This window comes from Leptonotus elevatus, chromosome 12 (assembly GCF_054856555.1).
Source record: "Leptonotus elevatus isolate MCC_2025b chromosome 12, RoL_Lele_1.0, whole genome shotgun sequence".
Classification (NCBI taxonomy): Eukaryota; Metazoa; Chordata; class Actinopteri; order Syngnathiformes; family Syngnathidae; genus Leptonotus; species Leptonotus elevatus.
The window spans coordinates 15,444,509-15,463,567 of record NC_141250.1 but is presented as its reverse complement, the minus strand read 5'-3'; the positions used below and the strand labels follow the sequence as shown (position 1 = coordinate 15,463,567).

The following is a 19,059-nucleotide window of genomic DNA, read 5'->3' as shown; positions in this document are numbered from 1 at the left end:
GGGCATGTCTGCCCTTCAAAGAACCTCGAATTTGTGAAACCCAAAAAGTGATGCAGGGACACGCTGGGCCAATTCAAGCAACAACATGCGTCAGCCCTTCATTAATATTTCATCAAATCCAAATTGCCTTGTTGCAGGTTGTACTTTAATGATTTTTGTGCCTCCTATAGGTACATCAATACAAACGCAAGGTTTTCGCGCAAACCTTTTCAGTGACGGGAGGACTTGGTCTTAAGGCTTTGACATTAGTTAGGTGAGTTAGTTTTACCTGATTCTCATCCGATCACATCAACAGAGTTGACGGTCTATCTACGCATCTATTCCGCTTTCCACGAGGACTGACCTGAAAAAAGAGTAACTTGGTCTGAAGTTGTAGAGTGCAGGGCTAAGTTCCAGCTCAGGGTAGTGCCACAGATCATTCTTGATGGATCCCAGGCCCATGGCGATCGCTACGAACAAAACAGGAAGTAGGATCTTGGAGATCAGGCCTCTGTAGTCTCTGCAGCTGTGATGGAACCTCTTGATCATTATGGCTTTGATTTGCTGCCAAGCAAGGGCCATGCCTCGTGCTCTGTCGGAACTAATCAAGTCTAGAAAATATGGGGGGAAAACACAAAACCAAAGTGAATCACTCGCTTCCTTTCCTGTTCTCCGTTGGCTACAAAGTACATTTCGTAGAGTAAATTTTACTCTAAAAAAAAAACTCTATATTCGGTCCCACTCTAAACAGAGTAAACTTTACACTCAAAAGAGAGTAAAATATATATATATTTTTTTTTTTAAACACTCAAACGTTGAGGAACAATCCCACAACCTTCAGCATCGGAGACAGCCACTCGACCACTTGAGCTATGCCAGACTTATTGTTAGTAAACATATTGCTGGTGTGTCCAAAAGGAGACCAAAAATGGAAGTACGAGGATTACACCTGACACCTGCGATATATTGACACAAAGGAGGAGTGCATGGGTCAGTGGTTAGAAGGTTCCGTGATTGTTCCTCAACTGTTGAGTGTTTTTTTTTTGGGGGGGGGTACATAATATTTTACTCTCTTCTGAGTATAAAGTTTACTCTGTTTAGACTGGGAGTTAATTAATATAGTATTTTTCAGAGTAAAATTTACTGTGTAGATGAAAAAAATCCTAACTGAGGGGTAATTTGAGCAAAGGATGGAAGTATTGGGGCCACACTGAAAATTGGACAATAGTGCAAGAAGCTATTAAATCATGAGAATGAAGTCATAATGTTACAAGGTTATTATATAAATTTAAAAGGTAATGCTGGTAAAATTATTGATGGTGATAGTGATATTTTTTTATGTTTTGTATGGCCCTAATATCTGTACAAGCCAAATCAATACAGAATATAAAACTGACAAATAAACTTACTAATTTTGTCAGAATTGGAGATCATGTCACGTGGATCTGCAGGGAAACTCTCCATGGAGCCACTGTCTGAAACTGTCTCTGAGATAGAAAAGGGTCTGTCTTCCTGCACACCGTCTCGGTTTTCCTCAGTCAACTGGAGGAAGACCTACAGAGACGAAGAAAAAATTAAAAGTCAACACCCCAGGAAGCAGCCAGTGTTAATTCCCAATGGGTAACCCCAGATCATCTGTTTAACGTATACGCTAACCATTTAATGCATGTGAGATTACCTCTTCCAGGGTGGTATCAGAGATACCATAGCCTCCCAGCTGCAGATCGTTAAGGTTGGAGTCCAGCGCCGTCAGAAGAGAGCTGTATGAGGAGGCGGTGGACGAGGTAAAAGGGGGCAGGGAGTAGACCAAATCACCCCCCTGGGCCTCTTTCAGCCGCGCTTCGGGTACATGAGCTTGGATAAAGGCCTTCATTTCTGCGTCGTCAAAGCGCTCGGACTCGAGAATCTGCACCTGAAGTGGTTATGAAATAAAGTTAGTATTTTACGTCACAATGTGTACACATTATTACTAAACCACGAGTATGACCTTTTTGGTGAGAGTGAGTTTGTAGCCCTGGCCCAGTTTATCTTTTAGATAGAAAGGGGAGCCACAGCATTTTAACCCTCCTCGCTCCAGGAAGGCAATGCGGTCACTCAGCATTTCAGCTTCATCCAGGTGGTGGGTGGACATAATGATAGTATGCCCTGAGAAGACACACGCACACACACGCACACACACGCACACACACACACACAAATACAAGATTATTTGTGTATGCATCCAGCTAAACACCCTAGAGCAAATCGCTCACTCTTTGCCAACTTGACAGCGTAAGTCAGCTCAGCAGTAACCCTGGCTGACTTTCACTCTACAATAAAATTTAAAAAAGCATTGTCTGGGTTTTATTGCTCTTGTTTTCTGCAAGAAAAAACATCACGCAAAAAGTTATCTTCAACTCCCACTATCCACAACTTTTAGGGAAACTAGTGAATTTACTTTTTGAATTAGTCAAAGGCCTGTTAAGTATGAATGATTTGCAAAACAAAATGACGCTAAAAAGCTGAGTACGAAAGGTTAGCGATGTATCGATAATGGAAATATCGTGATATCGCGATATAAAAGTTGCCATAATATCGTCATCATCATGTCACGAAATTAAAAGCAGCACATCTGGTAAAAAAAAAATAAAAAAGTTAGGTTGATTTCCATTTGTGCAGTTCTAGCACCCTCTGCTGGCTAGTTTTTATTATTATTTTTTATTGCAGTTTAATTTTCACAAGGCATATTTTGGCCTTTCTATGTTTAAAATCCACGATAACGGTCAGATGAAGGGAACAATATGCTTACTATTGTTATTAGAGATTGTAGGTTTTTTACATGCATTGCTGTTATGTACAAAAGCACAATATTGAGCTTTTTTTTTACAAAATTGTGACCTTTTTTTATATCGCCAACCTCCCCACGTGACCTTCATATCGTGATATCGTATCTTGATGCTTGGATATCGTTATATCCCAACGAAAGATCAGTTTATGATCTTTTTCGGTTTTACCAGTTAGCTTAGCTAGCCTAGCCCAGTTAGCAACAGTTTCCTCAAACATGAAAGGAAAATTGTTAATTTAAAGAAAACAAAAGTATGGCATTTGTTTAATGGCTCTTCAAACTGTAATTGATTATTATTCTTTGCCAAAGCAAGGACATTTTTAAAGTGTGTGAAGGCGGGTACAATCCATACTGTATAGCATGGCCACTTAGAGATAGCATGTTTACCCAAAAGTTGCAAATAGTAGGGACTTACGCTTTTTATTTTGGATAACAATATCCCAGATGCTGCGCCTGGAACACGGATCAACGCCTGTGGTGGGTTCATCCAGCACCACCAAGCGAGAGCCACCAATGAACGCAATGGAGATCGACAACTTGCGCTTCATGCCGCCTGACAGGGTGCCCACCCGTTTGTGTCTGTGAGCGTACATGCCTGTCTCCTCCAAGACCCTGGAAGATGAATCAGCGGGAAGAACGCAAGACAACCTGCACGTTAATTTGATGTTTATATGCATTTCAATACAGGTTTTTTTTTTCCTACAGGGGATTCGTTGTTGACTTCAACTTAAAAAAATGTAGGACAGAAAAAAAAAATAGTACAAAACCCTCACAATGCTCAGCCCACATTAGTATTCTCTACATGCACCTAATGGCCTTATAAGTACACCTCATAATATTGCCCTGCTCTTCAGATGGTAAATCGAAAAACCATATTTCAAGAGTAACAGGTGGAACAATTACGTTATCTTTACCACTGGAGATGCATATAAATTAAGTGTGGCCATAAAATGTGCTTGATTACAACCATGTTTAACTTTTTCTCCAGCGTATCGTTGGCATTCAATTCTAGCCAGTGTAACAACTTCCCACATTTCACTTTTATTAGGGGGAGATACTGTCAACTGAGCAAAGACCACTGTTTCACCATGGCTGATGAAAACTAAAGGCTGTAAAATACACTATATTACATTATTGCATCATGGACAAATCAAAACATGATCCTAAGGGCCCAGTCCAACAACCTCAATAAGAGCAATATAATGTAATAGTAAGCATTCATTAAACCCTGGATGAGTAAACACTTACATTCGGACCTGCTCATGCAACTCCCTTTCGGACCATTGTGGGGCTTTTATCTGGCCATAGAGCAGCAGGTGCTCCTTGGTGGTCATGTGGTCAAAGAGAACGTCGTATTGCATGCACACACCAAGATCTTTGCGGATGTCATTCAAGTTTGATTGCATGTCTCGGCCATACACTTCTACACTCCCAGATGATGGAGCGAAGAGACCCGTAAGGAGGGACCTAGCCACAGAAAATGTCATATTTAGAACAACGTTATAAACGGAATGTGACCAACTTATTTATACAAGATAAATATTTTAAATGGACAGTGCAGATGGCCACACTGCTCAGTTTAACTAGGTTGTAACCGCGATATAACTGAGGGGAATACGTACCAGCCTCAAAGTAATGAGACCCAACAGACACGTTTTGTTAAGTGTAGCATGGCATCCTGGAAATGTTATTTCACATTTCTTTTGCACGAAAACACAACCTAAATAGTACATTTGGGCCGATTACGGGTGCGACGGTTTACCGTGGTTTGAAAAAGTCACGGTTGCAATAACCAATACTAACTGTCAGCAGTAATAAGCCGTTCTGTTCTCTTTTTGAGGGGACTTCTAAGCAGAGCACAATATGATTGGATGCTTACATAGTTGAGTAAAGAACTGCCTCGGAAGCAGGTTAGACAAAACGCCTTCTGATTAATGTACAAAGTTCTTAAAAAAAATACAAAACATGGTGCCAACATATTCTAATTAGGCCCAATGCAACATGAGTAGCCCACATGTCTATTGTAAAAATAGCTCACCAGTGATGGGACACTGTGACTTACTAAGAAAAATTAAAACAGAGGAAAGTTAACATTTATTTATTTATTTTGTGGCAAATATTCTATATTTTGTGTAAAAATAAAATAGATTGTGTTAATGGAAAAAAATGATGTTTTTTTTATGTTTTATTTATGCAAATATATATATTTTTTTATTTCAATACCGTCATACTGCAATATTCTTCTCACAGTTTTCATACCATCAGAATCTAATAATGACCCATGCCGAGTTATAAACGTTTTAAACGGTTGCATTTCCAAAAACGTCATTCATCCATAACGGGGAGGCATGTATCAAAATTAGAAACACACATGCACATAGCGTCAATCGCCGGCCTGCATTAGTATTCTTCTTGAGACAGGTAAAAAGGGAAATGTAATACAGTATTTTCATACATGGCAGTAGTCTTGCCAGCGCCATTGTGACCGAGAAGTGATGTGACATGGCCCTCGTAGAAGGCAACATTGAGGTTTTCAATGGCTACCCGGTCACCATAGATCTTAGTGAGACCGTGAAGGGCAACACCCACTGGGAGATGAGAGAAGTCTTCGCCTGTCTGAGAGAAAAACTGGCACTGGCCTGAGAGAACGGACAAATGCAAACGGTAAATCAAAGGACCACAGTACAGGACATAAATAGAGAGAGTGGCAGAAATATAGTTAGGTGCTTCTAAACAGGGAAAAATGGGTGACCATGAAAAGAAGTGCGACAAGACAACAAAGGGAGAGACAATCCCAGAAAAAACAAACAAGCAAGTCTCTGAGTGTGTTTTTTTGTAGTTGTTACAGTGTTAATTGCTTTTTTCTGTACCTTTCCCTTTGTCATTAGAGAACACGGGCTGGTTTATATCCACGGTGTTGTTGAACAGACGTCCTCTGCCCCCCTCCTGTGACTTTACACAGCAGAAAAAGTCAGCCCAAAAGGAGGCTGTAAATGGGAAGTACCATGGAGCTGCGATGCCATATTTGCCTGATTGATCATGACAAAGAAAATACTTGTCATGATGATATTTAAAGCATGTACAAAGAAATGCATGAACACAAACTTCTGCTTCATCTGCCTCTGATGAGGTATGAGTACCGATTGGAATTAGCTGCAATAAAACTCATTAACTCATTAAAACTTAAAAACGTGTAAATACGTTTTTTTAATACTTTGGCCTTCACTCCCCAAAAGCAATGGTAGATATTACAAAAAACGGCCAGCAGGTGTCAACAGAGTATAAGGGAAGAGCCAGGAACATGTTGCAACAAGCTCTTTTTGACAGTGTTTTTAACAGAAATGTGAATATTGATGAAACTTATCTATATTCTAATGCTAATTGCTGCAAAACAAATATAATTTTTTTCCTGATGAAAGAAGAGACTCTAATCTTTCTTTTGGTAGGTTCCCTGTTTTTATAGCAATAGCATAATATTCTGTGGGACTTGCAAAATCAGTCAAAATCAAGTTTAACAGCCGGGAGCGAAGGGGTTTGCTTCAGTGAAAATGGCTGGGAGTGAATGAGTTAATTGTGAAAGTCTAGTAAAAACATGCAGACACTCCTCAAACTGTGTTAATAATTGCTATCATAAAGAAGAATAAAATATTATTAAAGATAATTTAAGCTTTTTTTTTTTTAATTCAGAAGTGTGTATCAAACAGGTAGCCCTTCAAATTAATCAGTACTCAAGAAGTAGCTCTCAGTCTCAAGAAGGTTGGTTGACCACTGATTTAGAATAACATTTCTATGGTTAGTCTCAACTCCCAAATACATCAAATTCCATTGAATTTACCAGGAAAGACCATACGGATGTACGCCCCAACTGTAAAGTAGATGAGTGAGTCGATGAGCAACATCCAGCACAGCCAACCAAAGGAGGTTGTGTCTCCAGATAGGGGTGAGGAATAGGAGTTGCTCCACTGAATTCCTAAAAAAAAAAAAAAACATCAAACACAATAACACCTTTTATGTACTACCTTGTTTGCAATGTCTAATGCATCATTTTCTGATGAAAGTGGGAAATTCGTACCCTCTCCTCGAGTCTCGTAGAGAGAGATATACTGACTAGCATAACTGAAACAGGTTGGGGAAAATAAGCTCTGTGGGGAAATGAGACTTGGGTTAGCAGACAAAAAAAATTCAACAAATGCGTGCATTACCGCAAACGAAAGTCTTAATGAAAAATTCAATTCCTCACCAGTGCGCTCTTTTGAAAATGGCTGAGACTGGACTCCATCGCCAAGACCACAATAAATGGGAAGAAGCAGATCATGTAAAGGAGGCTTGCGCTAAGACCGGCAATGTATGTCTTGTCGAAAAAGGAGCTCATCAGGTAACTGAAGGCCAGGATGGTCAAGCCGTAGTCGCACAGGTACAAGAACAGGATGAAGCCATTGCTATGTGAGAGGACGCCGCCATGCTTGAGAATCAGCGTGAGGATGATGATGGTCACCATGAGGTGGGCAGCACATTCCAAGAACCAGGCCAGGAAGTGGCTGAGTGGGTTTACGCCCATCATCTTCATATACTGGAGATTTAAGAGGAAGGAAAATGACATTTCTTATTTGCATCAGTTAATACATATAATATTGAAGTAGTACATTATATATTTGTAAAAGCATAAAATAGTAATAACATTGGTGTACATAGTGCCATAAATATGAAAATAAACAATGAATCCTTACCTCATGCAGCCCCAGTTCTCTTTCATGAACCAATTTCTTGACAAAGTCAGCCACAAAGAGAACCCAGGCTAACATCAGCATGAGTGGGAAGACTAAAGTGATGGCCTCAAGATACCTGATGAATGGAACGACCAATCAACAAACCAAAAGGAAGCATTTCGATTTGAAGAGAGGTTGAGAAAGATGTCCTTTATTAATATTATTTTCATAAAAGCATAATCTAATGTTGCAGCTATGCCTAATACAGTATTGTACGCTAAATAATAAAAGGCACAGATGAGCCCTTCTCATAGTCAGGCTTGAAGGCAGCCTGTCAGATACAGCGGCCTGATCAGCATTGTCTTAAAAAGCCCTTGAGGGCTAGCACAAACTCCCGCTGTGTTCAGTAACCAGAAACCATGTTGCATGTTTGCAAAATGTTAATGTCAAACCTCTGACTGTCAGATTGGTTATAATGCACATTTCAGACATCATCAGTGGGGGGCGGTTTGAGTGGCGCATGTCTGCATGGAACAGCAAACACACTATGCTGAATATTCATGCACGCTTTTCAGAGCCAATTATCATGTGAGACTTGCCAGTGACTGACTATTTACTGACAGTCCCAAGTGGCAGATGAATAATGAGTGAGTTTGCGTTATTCCACATCAATGCCTAGACTTCACCCCCGAGACAGTGTGCATCCTTTTTATCTTACTTTTTTTATGTATATATATATATATATATATATATAAAGAGAGAGAGAGCATATATAGAGAGAAAGACAGAGAGAACTAACCTATCACGAAGATAGCAGGGATATGGAAAAGGTTGGAGTTGCACAGCCGTCTCTGAGACTTTTCCAGTTTGCATCTCAATGATGGCCCGGTCAATGTTCTCCTGCAGGTACACAAAGGCCCGGTTGTACCGCAACGTTTTCCCCGAAGATATGTGTGTGTCTTTGGTGAAGTAAGGGCTGCGGACTCGGTCTGTCCGCATGACGTTGTCCAGATGCATTCGGATGGTGTAGCTGACTTTGGGTGGCAGGGAAGAGGACTTCTCCTCTGCGGGGAGCTTGAAAATGACACCTTAAAAACAAATGAGACCATCTCACTTAATTTCAAAAATTTCCTCCCAACTCCTAGTGAACTCAATTTAAAATTAAAAAAAAGTTAATAATCGTACTCTATGAACTGCTCCAGTGGACATGGAGATCATAATCAATCTGATGATTTTTCTTATCTCTTACAGTTTAATTTGGTGTAAAAATGACTTACTTCCATAGAGATTGCGGTCCTTGGCGAGTTCCTGAGCTTCAGCGTCAAGCTGTTCAGCAGATTGGTAACCTTGGTAACGATCAAATTTGACACAGGATGAGATGTTGGCCATCAGTGTGGACAGGGTGGTGATCTGATCCAATACGGGTTTGTTTCTCTCCAACATCAATGACATGTTTGCTGTAACACGTCAAAAAATTGTTATTCAATGAATCTGTTAGTTTACAGCATCATTTGATGAACTATTGATAGTTAATTTTAAGTGAATTATTCAGGTGACTCAATACACGTAATAGTGTATTACAATAAAATTTTGTTTTTTTAAATATATGCGACGCTCATAATAATGCTCACTCACAGTAGCTGTTGAGAGTCTCCTTCATTTTATTGACATCAATGTCTGTCTCCATCTCAATGAAACGCCTCACAAAGGCATTGGCCAAGGAATTCTGGAAGCACATACAATTAAAAAAACAGCTTTTCAAAATCCCTCATGAACCAGTTGGAGGACATTTTGCAAGAGAGCGGTCCTGAGATGTCATACTTGAAGCAATGGCAAAGTTTGGCTCAGCATTTGGGACATTTCAAAGATGTACTTTGATGATTCGATCCAATCGTCAGAGTGCCTCTTTAGGTTGCCAAACTCTTGCAGGGTAGTATTGGCCTGAATAAGAACAGTACAAGAAATGTATTGTCATTGCTAATGCTATGTGCTATAAAAAAAATGGACAAAAAAACAAAAACAAAAACACAAAAACAAAATACAAAAACACACACACAAAAATGTATAATAAAAATAAAAATAAATTAAAAAATGAAGTTGATCATGCTTTGTGTGCTCTTGCTCCTCAGTGACCCAAAGGTCAACCATTATTATTATTATTTTGCCTACTTAGCATTAAAATATGCTTTTGAGGTTTATCTGACTTTTTTCTTTATCTAATTTCCTGGTCATAATTCTTACCTTGCCTTATTCAGACAAAAATATATGTATAATAAAAATAATAATAATATAATAACAATAATAACAATAACAATAACAATAATACTAATAATAATAATAATAGTGATAATAATAATAATAATAATAATAATAATAATAATAATGTATGTTGTTGTCTGGTGGGTACCTTTGCCATAATAGCCCGGGTGATTGGTGTGTCAGGTGTGAAGAGGATTTTCCCCATCAGCATTGGTTTGAGGAAGGCCCACGCAATGGCACCCCTGGTGGTGTTGACCATGTCTAGGTACATGTTCATACAGTAGGGGGCTACAAATGGAAAATAACATGAGACATTGTATCATTCTCCCCAACAAGACTGCATAAATACACTGTTAATGAAAGACCCATGTCTTCCCAACATACTGGCATTTCGTGGAATCTTGAACCTGTCAATAATCTCCTCCCTTGTACTGCTGTCAAGGTTGGATGGGTTGAAGTTTAAATTGGTTGGAATTTTGGCAAGTCCAAAGATAGGCAGGATACCATGATTGCACATTGCTTGAGTCAAGGTGACAAATGTAGCTTTGCTAGAGAGGTGCGACTTCATATTTCTTGTAGCCTGGGTAAAAATCAAACATCATTCACGAGTTATTTACAAACATGTTTACAACATGCTTTTAAAAATGAATTCTACGCACTGAGTAAAACTCAGCGTTGGCCCTCAGATTGAGTTCTTTCATGGAAATCATGTAATTTTGCAGCTGATCAATGGCAGGAAGGATTTTGTCCATCACGTGGATGAGATTGCTGGCCATCTGAAGCATAACTCGCAAAAGGCTCTGAACTTCATCTGAGAACACCATCTGAAAGCAAAGAGCGGTTCCACAGTATTCATTTGTTCCAATGTTCCATCTACAACTGTTTCTGTAAAATACATTTACTGCTCCTAAAATGACATTTTTTATCATTAGTTCTACCATGTGGTGGAGAATTGCTTCAATCTTGAATGAAAGTGAATATAAAAATAAGTATCAAGCTTCATGATAAAAAAATATATATATTTTAGAAAACATTACAGACTCTGAGTTCACATTTTCCTCTTTGTACTTCACAAATGTGTGCTTTTTCTCAGAGAGCAAGCAGGATCAGAAAGGAACTTACAGGAAAAACTCATTAAAATGGAGACTGAGACAGAAAGAAACTGACCAATAAGTTATTAAAATGGAGACTATCTGTGTTTTGGCTCAATAAGGCACAAAGTCCAGATTTACATATCTCATATCATTTATCAAGAATCAAATAAAATCAGTGAATCATGTTGTTGAAAAAGGAAAATACAAGTAGCATCATCGGGAGACAAAAGTTGGCTTCGGAAAATGTCTCTTGCTGGGAAATACACATCCATCCTTTTCCCCATTTACCTTTCCCACAAAATCAATAACAAAAATGACAAAAGTGAGCTATTCATTCAATCAGCCTTACTCTGAAGATGAACTTTTCCATGTTCACATGGCGCATCATGAGCACAGAGAAGATGTACCACTCTTCACCGGACATGGAGCAGAAGGTTTGGAACACAAGATAATCCGGATGTATGATGCTCAGACGTTCGGGGGAATTGCAATGACGCAAATTCAGCAACCAAGAAAGGACCTGTGTCGAACGCATGAAAGCGGTAAAAACAAGGACTGTACGGAAAGATATTATCTACCGTTGGACGAGATCTCATTTTTAAGATCATTTAATAGACTTGATGAAGAACAAAAAAAAAAAAAAATTAGGCAACATTAGTACAATAAGGATTATGAGACAAGTTCATACAACATAGTGAGAAGGGTTCGGGTGGAGCACTGTGGCTGTTACCCCTCTTTCATAGAATCCCCACTACTCACCTCTAAATTGTTGGTGGGCAAAATTGTGCCCATGAGCATCTGAAGAGCATTCGGATTGAAATCGATGTGCTTCTGAACATCATGGAAAAAAGCGCTTTCATTCCGCAGCATCTCACCAACCGTTACCTCCTCTGGACAAATAATGCAAGATAGCGTAAATGCAACAATTTCCATCATTGTTTCCTTCCAAAACTGATAATAATAAATTGGATGTAAAACAAAAAACATCAATAAAATAAAGTCAATTTTAAGTGTTTCGACAGTTTGTGTAAATGTGTAAATCATATTGGAAATACGAATAAAGGTTTTGACTAGATATAATAAAGTGTTTCACCTTGAGATGTGAAGTTGATGTTGAGAGAGCCCAGGCTGCTGGTGTCAATACCATAACTCTCACTGAGCACAGTGGACCTATTATAAACACAAAGACATGCATATATACACATTTATTGTCAATGAAATATAATTCCTACTATGTCATTTAAATTAAATAATCATTCCTAACACAAAGAGGTGTAAAAAATAAATACACATAGATTATGCTGTAGTACGAACAAACAAAACTGTACCAATCAGTGTGGTTGCCATAGGTGCTGGGGTCTCCAACTAATGCGTAGAAGATGGCGTCATTCAAATCTGTAGTGTTGACCTGACCAGACTGCAACAAGATCTGCAGGGCTGGTAGCAGACTGTAACACAGTTGACCAGGCTCTATGGAGAAGGCGCCCAAGAGGTGGCGACCAAACTCAGTTGTCTCCATTATGCACACCTGAAATGCACCAGCAAACAAGTGCCATCAGGAATTTCCAGGTATGTCTCACTAACAAGTGCAACAACCCTCACCCTACTGTGAAACGCTAACCCTATTTTGAAACATTACTTTCAAGCCTTAACCCTACTTTGAAACCCTACATTCAACATTGAAAGTCTGATCCTATGTTGAAACCCTATTTTGAAACCCTAACCCTAATTTGAAACCCCAACCCTACTTTGAAACCCTACTTTAGAAACCCCATCCCTAATTTAAAATCCCAATCCTAATTGACATCTTTACCCTACTTTGAAGCCCTAATTCTATGTTGGAACCCTATGTTGAAACCCTGATCCTACTTTGAAACCCTAACCTTACTTTGGAAGCCTAAACCTAATTTCACCCTCTGACCCTGCTTTGAAACACTACGTACAAACCTGAGGTCACCCATTCTGATGTTTTCATCCTACTGTTATAAATTGTATAAATACAAAGTTTGGATATTATAATTAACTCATTCCCTGCCATTGACGGCTATAGACGTCAAAAATTCATTTGAACTATTTCTATTAGTTTAACTTTTTTTTTCACTTGTGTTAACAAGAGTGAAAACCTAGAAGATAATTATTCTACATTTAGAACAGATTTAAAATGTGTGATTAATCGTGAGTTAACTATTGAAGTCATGCGATTAATTACAATTTTAAAAAAAATTGTCTGACGCCTCTAATTTTTAATAATTTAATATTTTCTTTTAAAAAAAAGATTATTTTAAAAAAAATTCTAGGTTTTCATACTCTTGTTAACAAAAGTGGGGAAAAAAAGTTGAACTAATAGAAATAATTAAAATGTATTTTGGACGTTTATAGCTGTTAATGGCAGTGAATGAGTTAAGGTTTTGACCATTATTATCTTTGCAAAGGCAAAAATGTCTTGTTACTTCAACTGGATCTCATTGGATTGTGAAGATGTACAAAATGCATTGGATAATGAACTCTGAACGGTGTTATCTACAAATCCTCAATTAATTCTTATTCTACATTCTGAGCTACTATTTTAAAGAGACCTGAGATGCCAGTTGATCAAAATGCTCTGCAAAAAGCGGATCCCTCAGGTTGGTCTGGACAAGCAGAGTAATTGTCTGGAGGATCTGCTGTAAGTTTCTCAAGTTCTCTGCAAATAGAGAAAAAATAACACATTTGTAATGAGAAAGATTAGAAAACATGAACAAAGAGAAAAAGGAACATCGGGCATTCGGGTCTTGTACATGTGAAAAGGTGACACATAACATTCCACTGGGGCTTCATTACAACTCAGACTGTTGCTGGCAAGCATTGTTAGGCAACATGCTGCAAATGATCCGCTTACAGAAAAAGCCTGGATTGGAACGATGGGAACAGATGGGATCAGTGGGATGTCAATGATGTCATGAATTAAAACAAATCTGAAAAGACCCCGGGCCAAAAGATGCGATGACAGAATGTGTAATTACATTGAAATTAGACAATCTTTACTTTCATGGTGGTCAACACCTCAAGGGCAATTAAAACATGTGTAATAATGTGAACATGTATATAAGCGCTAACATTGTGGCTGTGCTGTAAAGAACCATTATCTCACAAGCCCAGACGCCAATTAGAAAGGAGGTCATAGATGTGCACTTTGGTATGTCAGTTAGAGGTGAAATGTTTCGCGAGGGCTGACAAGATAATTGTTTGGATTCTATTTTCTTAATGAGATTTTAAAACGTGCTGAGTGGCTTTCAATTAAAGACTCAGACTCAGAGGGAGCTCCGGCTAAACTGGATCTAAATCATATTCATCATATTCCTAGAGGGTGTTAAAAGTTGAAAAGAAGTATTTTAAAAAAATCCAGTTTCGCAATACATTAGTCACAAAAAAAGGTATTGCTAACCCAATATTTATCGTGGATCGACTGGACACTTCATTAGGTCAGGCAAATGTTGATTTAAGAATAGCTTCATTTTGTGGTTGTACTTCGCCACTGTATCAAACTGTACTTGTTCATATTAAGAGATTTTTCTAATAGGGGTGTTAAAATGAGTGCGTTAATTTTGAGTGAATTTAAAGTTCCTTTAACACCACTAAAAGTCTGTATTGGGGGGATTCTAGTCACAACGCAGCGGACACGTCCACATCAAAATTGTGCCGCAATAAATTGGTGATTGATTGATATAAATTGTAAAAATGTGCAGAATTTCACAAGTTACATCATGTTAAAGATTAGATAGCTCTTAATATGAAAGGAAAAATGCACTGAGCTGTCACCAACATCTTACAAACACAATTATGCCATCTAGTGGCAGAATTATGACCTCAACACAAATCAATATCACATATTTTTAATTTTAACTCAATTTTATGAATTATTAGGAAATTACTGTATCAATGACTAAAAGATGCAGCCATATTTCTATTAGTTTAACTTTCATGTTAACAAGAGTACGAAAACATAGAAAAAACATATTTTAGTGTACATTTAGAACAGATACAAAATTTAGTTTAATTATTGAAGTCATTTGATTAATTACCATAAAAAAAATTATCGCCTGACACCCCTCATTTATAATAATATGTTCACAAAATATGATTACCCTGTTCAGTTACATGTGAGGACAAAACATTTGCAATACATCCCAGTACTATGTCGTACAGTTTTACACAAAACGCACAACAGCCAATACATTGTTTGTATTGAATCTGTGAACTATGTCTAAAGTTGTATCAGGTGAGTGCAAATATTGTCACAGTGAATCTAGTCGTGCAGCAAAAGTAAGGAAAAAGTATATGAGTGTGCAAAGAAGGTAAAAATTGAAATGCTACTTTATTTGCGGCACCTTTTTATAGTACGTCGGATCATTTCGACAGAGGATGTGAAAGTCAAAGTTACCTTGAGATTCACTGGCAAGCGCTCTGATCATATTTTTAAGCAGAGCGGAGAATGGAAAGCTATCCGGCAGCATATCAACAGCGTCCCTCAAGAGAGCCAATGATGACCTCGGAAGATAAGACACAAAATTGCAGTACAGTACTTGCAATTAAACAAAACTGACAACTTTTTCAGTTTCATATGTGTGTCGTAGTTTCCAGTTAAAATTATACTCACATCTGATCAGAACTGGGGAGGGTGGCAAAAGAGAGGACCCCAAGTGCAGCATCAATGGTGTCTTCCCGTGAGCCGTTCAATGTCCATGGCATGCCACTTGTTGATTCCTTCATTACAACGTTCAAATCGGGATTGGAAAACAACATGTGAGTTGTCTCCATAATTTCCTCTTGAGAAGGGACGGACATGGCGCTGAAAATTGCCGGGTAGTCAGAGTACAAAATGGACACAAAGTCTAGGAAGTCATTCAGTGGATCCACCTGGGGCATCATCAAGGCCTCTCGTTTCTGTCGGATGTTCAATGCACGGCTACTACCAGTTAGCTCACCCAGATAGCGGTCCATTGGCGTAAAGAAACCACTGCTTAAAAGCCTCAGCGGAGCAATGATGTTTTCAACTCGCTCTTCAACAAGGTCCGTGATCTCTGGAAGATCTACTCCCATCTGAGTCAGTGTGGGCAACAAATGTCCGAGGAGTTCCGATATTTTGGGCAGAGCCTGGGTCAAAAGGTCTAGTCCAGAATCGTTTGAAGACGTTAACCATGCAGCCATCTCAGCCACCTTCTGCATTAACACTTCTCCGGCATTGGAGGCCAGAAATTGTTCCAGGGCTTGGTAAACCATCGGATCATCCCCGAATACCTGGCTCACGGCTTTAACAGCATCGCTTACCATGTCGAGAAAAGATCCGCTCCTGATCCCAGATAAGTCGCCCCCCACCTTTGAGAAGATATCATCCAAGTCGATGTTTACACAGGAGAGGAAGATCGTCGCTGCCTCAATGAAGACAACCTGAGATGAGCTGGTGTCTTGAATGAGGTGGTAGTTGTTCAGGATGTGGCTTAGCGCTTCCTCCATGGCATCTGTGCACGGCTCCAGCATGGGTGCCACTTTAAGCAACTCATCTGACAACACTTTAAGAGAGGAGAAACTGTGGAGGAGGAAAGTTCAATATCAATGAATCTCACCGCAGAAGAAAGTCTGGGGAAAAGGATTGAAATGTCTGTGAGGAAGCAGTTCTATGGGGCAGCTAGGGATTCTTTTGTAGGCCAAGAGATTTATTTTTTAATTCCGAAGATTATTAGTGTTCTTTCAGTGCTAGCCAAAGTAATAGTTCCTCTATCATTTATATTCATAGTTACTAGTTTCCCATTTCTGTCCCTAACAAAAAAAATAAAAAATAATATTTCCACTGTGATCCCTGATTTTTACCCCTTGTAATCTGACTCTGATGAATTTGCCGCAATATGCTGAGCATCAAGCTCATCACTGTGCATAGCTCATTAGTGCAGTACTTATTTTCGTTATTCTGATTAATATTACATTTGTGGAATACGAGTTATGCAGCAAAATCCAGTTGTTTTTATCCATCTCAGGAGGTGGCCATTTTGCCACTTGCTGTCGCCTGAAGATGACATCACAGTTGCTCAGGGCTCAGGCAATGACCAATCACAGCTCACCTGTTTTCTGAAGCTGAGCTGTGATTGGAAGTTACTTGAGACGCGCGCAATTGTGATGTCATTTTCACTCGACAGCAAGTGGCAAAATGGCCGCCTTCCGATATTGATAAAAACTGCTGGATTTTGCTGCTTAACTAGCGCAATATTAACCAGAATACCTTATTTAGACTAGTGGGGCTGCATAGAACATATTATTGTCAAGAAATTTTGGGGAGGTTGACTTCCCCTTTAAACATTAAACATTTAGAGTACATAGTGAAAATACATTAAAAAAAAATTATACTAATCAAACTACTATGTGTAAGAAATTGCTGATACATTGTATTTCATTTTATCATATCCAATAATGTTTTCTATGCTTCATAAGCAAGAACAGTGTTTAAAAAAAAAGAAAAAAAAAAAGCTCTTATTTCGACCTAAGCAACAACATAAAAAAGACTTTAGTAGAGATAGTTAGGTCAATTGTGGTTAAGGTCTTGATTGATTGGGATCTTGGGGATTTAAGAGATAGAAACAAACAGGGACAGCAGCAACATGGAGGAACGTAAAAAACATTCAGCATTAGCAACAATGACAAGATTCAAATATATACAAATGTGTTGTATACTTGTACCAAAGTCATTTTTTCCATATTTGTCCTTCTACATAAATACTGAGTGTGAGATATCTGACATATTGTGAGTGCAGTCACCTGTTTTGCAGCTGCATGACTTGGAGCTGCTCGTACCAGTGGAGCTGAGCGCTAGTGCTTAGCGGCTGGCCCAGCAATTCAAAGAACAGGCCGGAGACATTTGTGAAGATCTGCTCCATCACATGCGATTGGTTTCTGTTGACTTGATACAGAGATTTTGTAGCATTGGCAATGCGGGCAGCAGTGTCACCAGCAGTGATTGGTTCCAAATCCATGTGCTGAAGGGAAAATGTTCAACAGCAGACAGTTTTGTGTGTCAACATTGCCACCAAATGGTAAAAAATGGGACCAGCACCGGAATTGACATTTCTTTGTGAAGTCATGGAAACTTTAAGTCACACACCTCATTTCTTACACGATCTGATCAAATACATCTCTTATCGAAATGAGCTGGCACTAAATCCCCTTTGCTAAATGAATGTGACTTGGAAATATGGGGAGGATCCTAACCTTCAGAAATCCAACCCAATCTCCATCAGGACTTCATCTAACTTTCTGATGTAGGCTAAGCCAGTTTCTGTTTGCTGTACTCACACTCATGTTGAGATGGGGGCAGACATAATGAGAGGCAGCATAGGTGTCTAGAATAGGCTGCAGACTGATGTTGCACCACATTTCAAGAGCGCCGCGGCTTAAACCGGCTGCAACCCTGACTGGCTCCCATGCTTTCACAGCTTCACTGCACTCCAGCGTTCCATTTTCCTAAAAGAAATGCAAACAAAATATGCTAATGTCAATGACCTCCCATGTTTTGTTACATCTTTCATTCCTCTGAGGAAACCAGTTCTGTTAGCAAGGCAGCGACGGACAATACACAACAAAGAGTCTGGGTGAAAGGCTGAGGCACAGGTGAATACCTGATAATCTCTCTTCATGCAACTACACAATGTAAATGGGACAAGGCTCACACAGGTATCACCGCTTCTCATCACTGGACACCCACACAGAGAATGAATGCAAAAGGTTCTCAGACTAGGTGTGTCTCTTCAAAGTTATTTGCAGTTATTTCCAAAAGTATTGGAATGGCAAGGTCAATTATTTTGTTTTTGTTCTATACCAAAGACATTTGGGTTTCAGAACAAAAGATTAATAGGAGACAAAAGTTCAGAATTCTAGGTTGTATCCCATAGTATTTACATGTAGACACAGGGTTGCTCACAGAACTGGACTGGCACAAAAAAATTGGCCCTGGCATTTTGACTTAGGCCTGCCAGACAGACTTTTGCCTAACATGGAGTTCTGCCACTGGTATTAATTGATGATGTTTCAGTTTGCTATCTATATTCGAAATGGATTAATGGACTGGTCTCTCTAAATTGTGGGATTTGTAGGAAAATAATAATAAAAAATCAGTGCATCGGCCCCCAAAAAGGCCAGCCCACCGGGCATCTGCCCTGTATGCCAGATGGCC

At 39.1% G+C, this 19,059-nt stretch overlaps 1 protein-coding gene across 1 annotated transcript in view; it reads right to left on the bottom strand.

The window, feature by feature from the left end:
• abca12 (ATP-binding cassette, sub-family A (ABC1), member 12) overlaps positions 1-19,059 on the bottom strand; it is a 59,915-nt gene that overhangs the window by 20,643 nt on the left and 20,213 nt on the right. Inside the window, exons 25-52 of the mRNA XM_086090491.1 lie at positions 18,183-18,350; positions 17,649-17,866; positions 15,499-16,428; positions 15,283-15,389; positions 13,439-13,545; positions 12,191-12,390; positions 11,956-12,032; positions 11,622-11,752; positions 11,212-11,382; positions 10,428-10,592; positions 10,153-10,348; positions 9,917-10,056; positions 9,331-9,450; positions 9,145-9,235; positions 8,787-8,966; positions 8,309-8,597; positions 7,531-7,645; positions 7,044-7,373; positions 6,876-6,945; positions 6,639-6,773; positions 5,674-5,832; positions 5,259-5,442; positions 4,052-4,270; positions 3,219-3,415; positions 1,967-2,124; positions 1,658-1,891; positions 1,389-1,533; positions 344-590 (exon numbers count right to left, since the gene is read on the bottom strand). Coding sequence (XP_085946617.1) covers positions 344-590; positions 1,389-1,533; positions 1,658-1,891; positions 1,967-2,124; positions 3,219-3,415; positions 4,052-4,270; positions 5,259-5,442; positions 5,674-5,832; positions 6,639-6,773; positions 6,876-6,945; positions 7,044-7,373; positions 7,531-7,645; positions 8,309-8,597; positions 8,787-8,966; positions 9,145-9,235; positions 9,331-9,450; positions 9,917-10,056; positions 10,153-10,348; positions 10,428-10,592; positions 11,212-11,382; positions 11,622-11,752; positions 11,956-12,032; positions 12,191-12,390; positions 13,439-13,545; positions 15,283-15,389; positions 15,499-16,428; positions 17,649-17,866; positions 18,183-18,350 — 5,483 coding nt within the window. The remainder of the gene's footprint in view (positions 1-343; positions 591-1,388; positions 1,534-1,657; positions 1,892-1,966; positions 2,125-3,218; positions 3,416-4,051; positions 4,271-5,258; positions 5,443-5,673; positions 5,833-6,638; positions 6,774-6,875; positions 6,946-7,043; positions 7,374-7,530; positions 7,646-8,308; positions 8,598-8,786; positions 8,967-9,144; positions 9,236-9,330; positions 9,451-9,916; positions 10,057-10,152; positions 10,349-10,427; positions 10,593-11,211; positions 11,383-11,621; positions 11,753-11,955; positions 12,033-12,190; positions 12,391-13,438; positions 13,546-15,282; positions 15,390-15,498; positions 16,429-17,648; positions 17,867-18,182; positions 18,351-19,059) is intronic.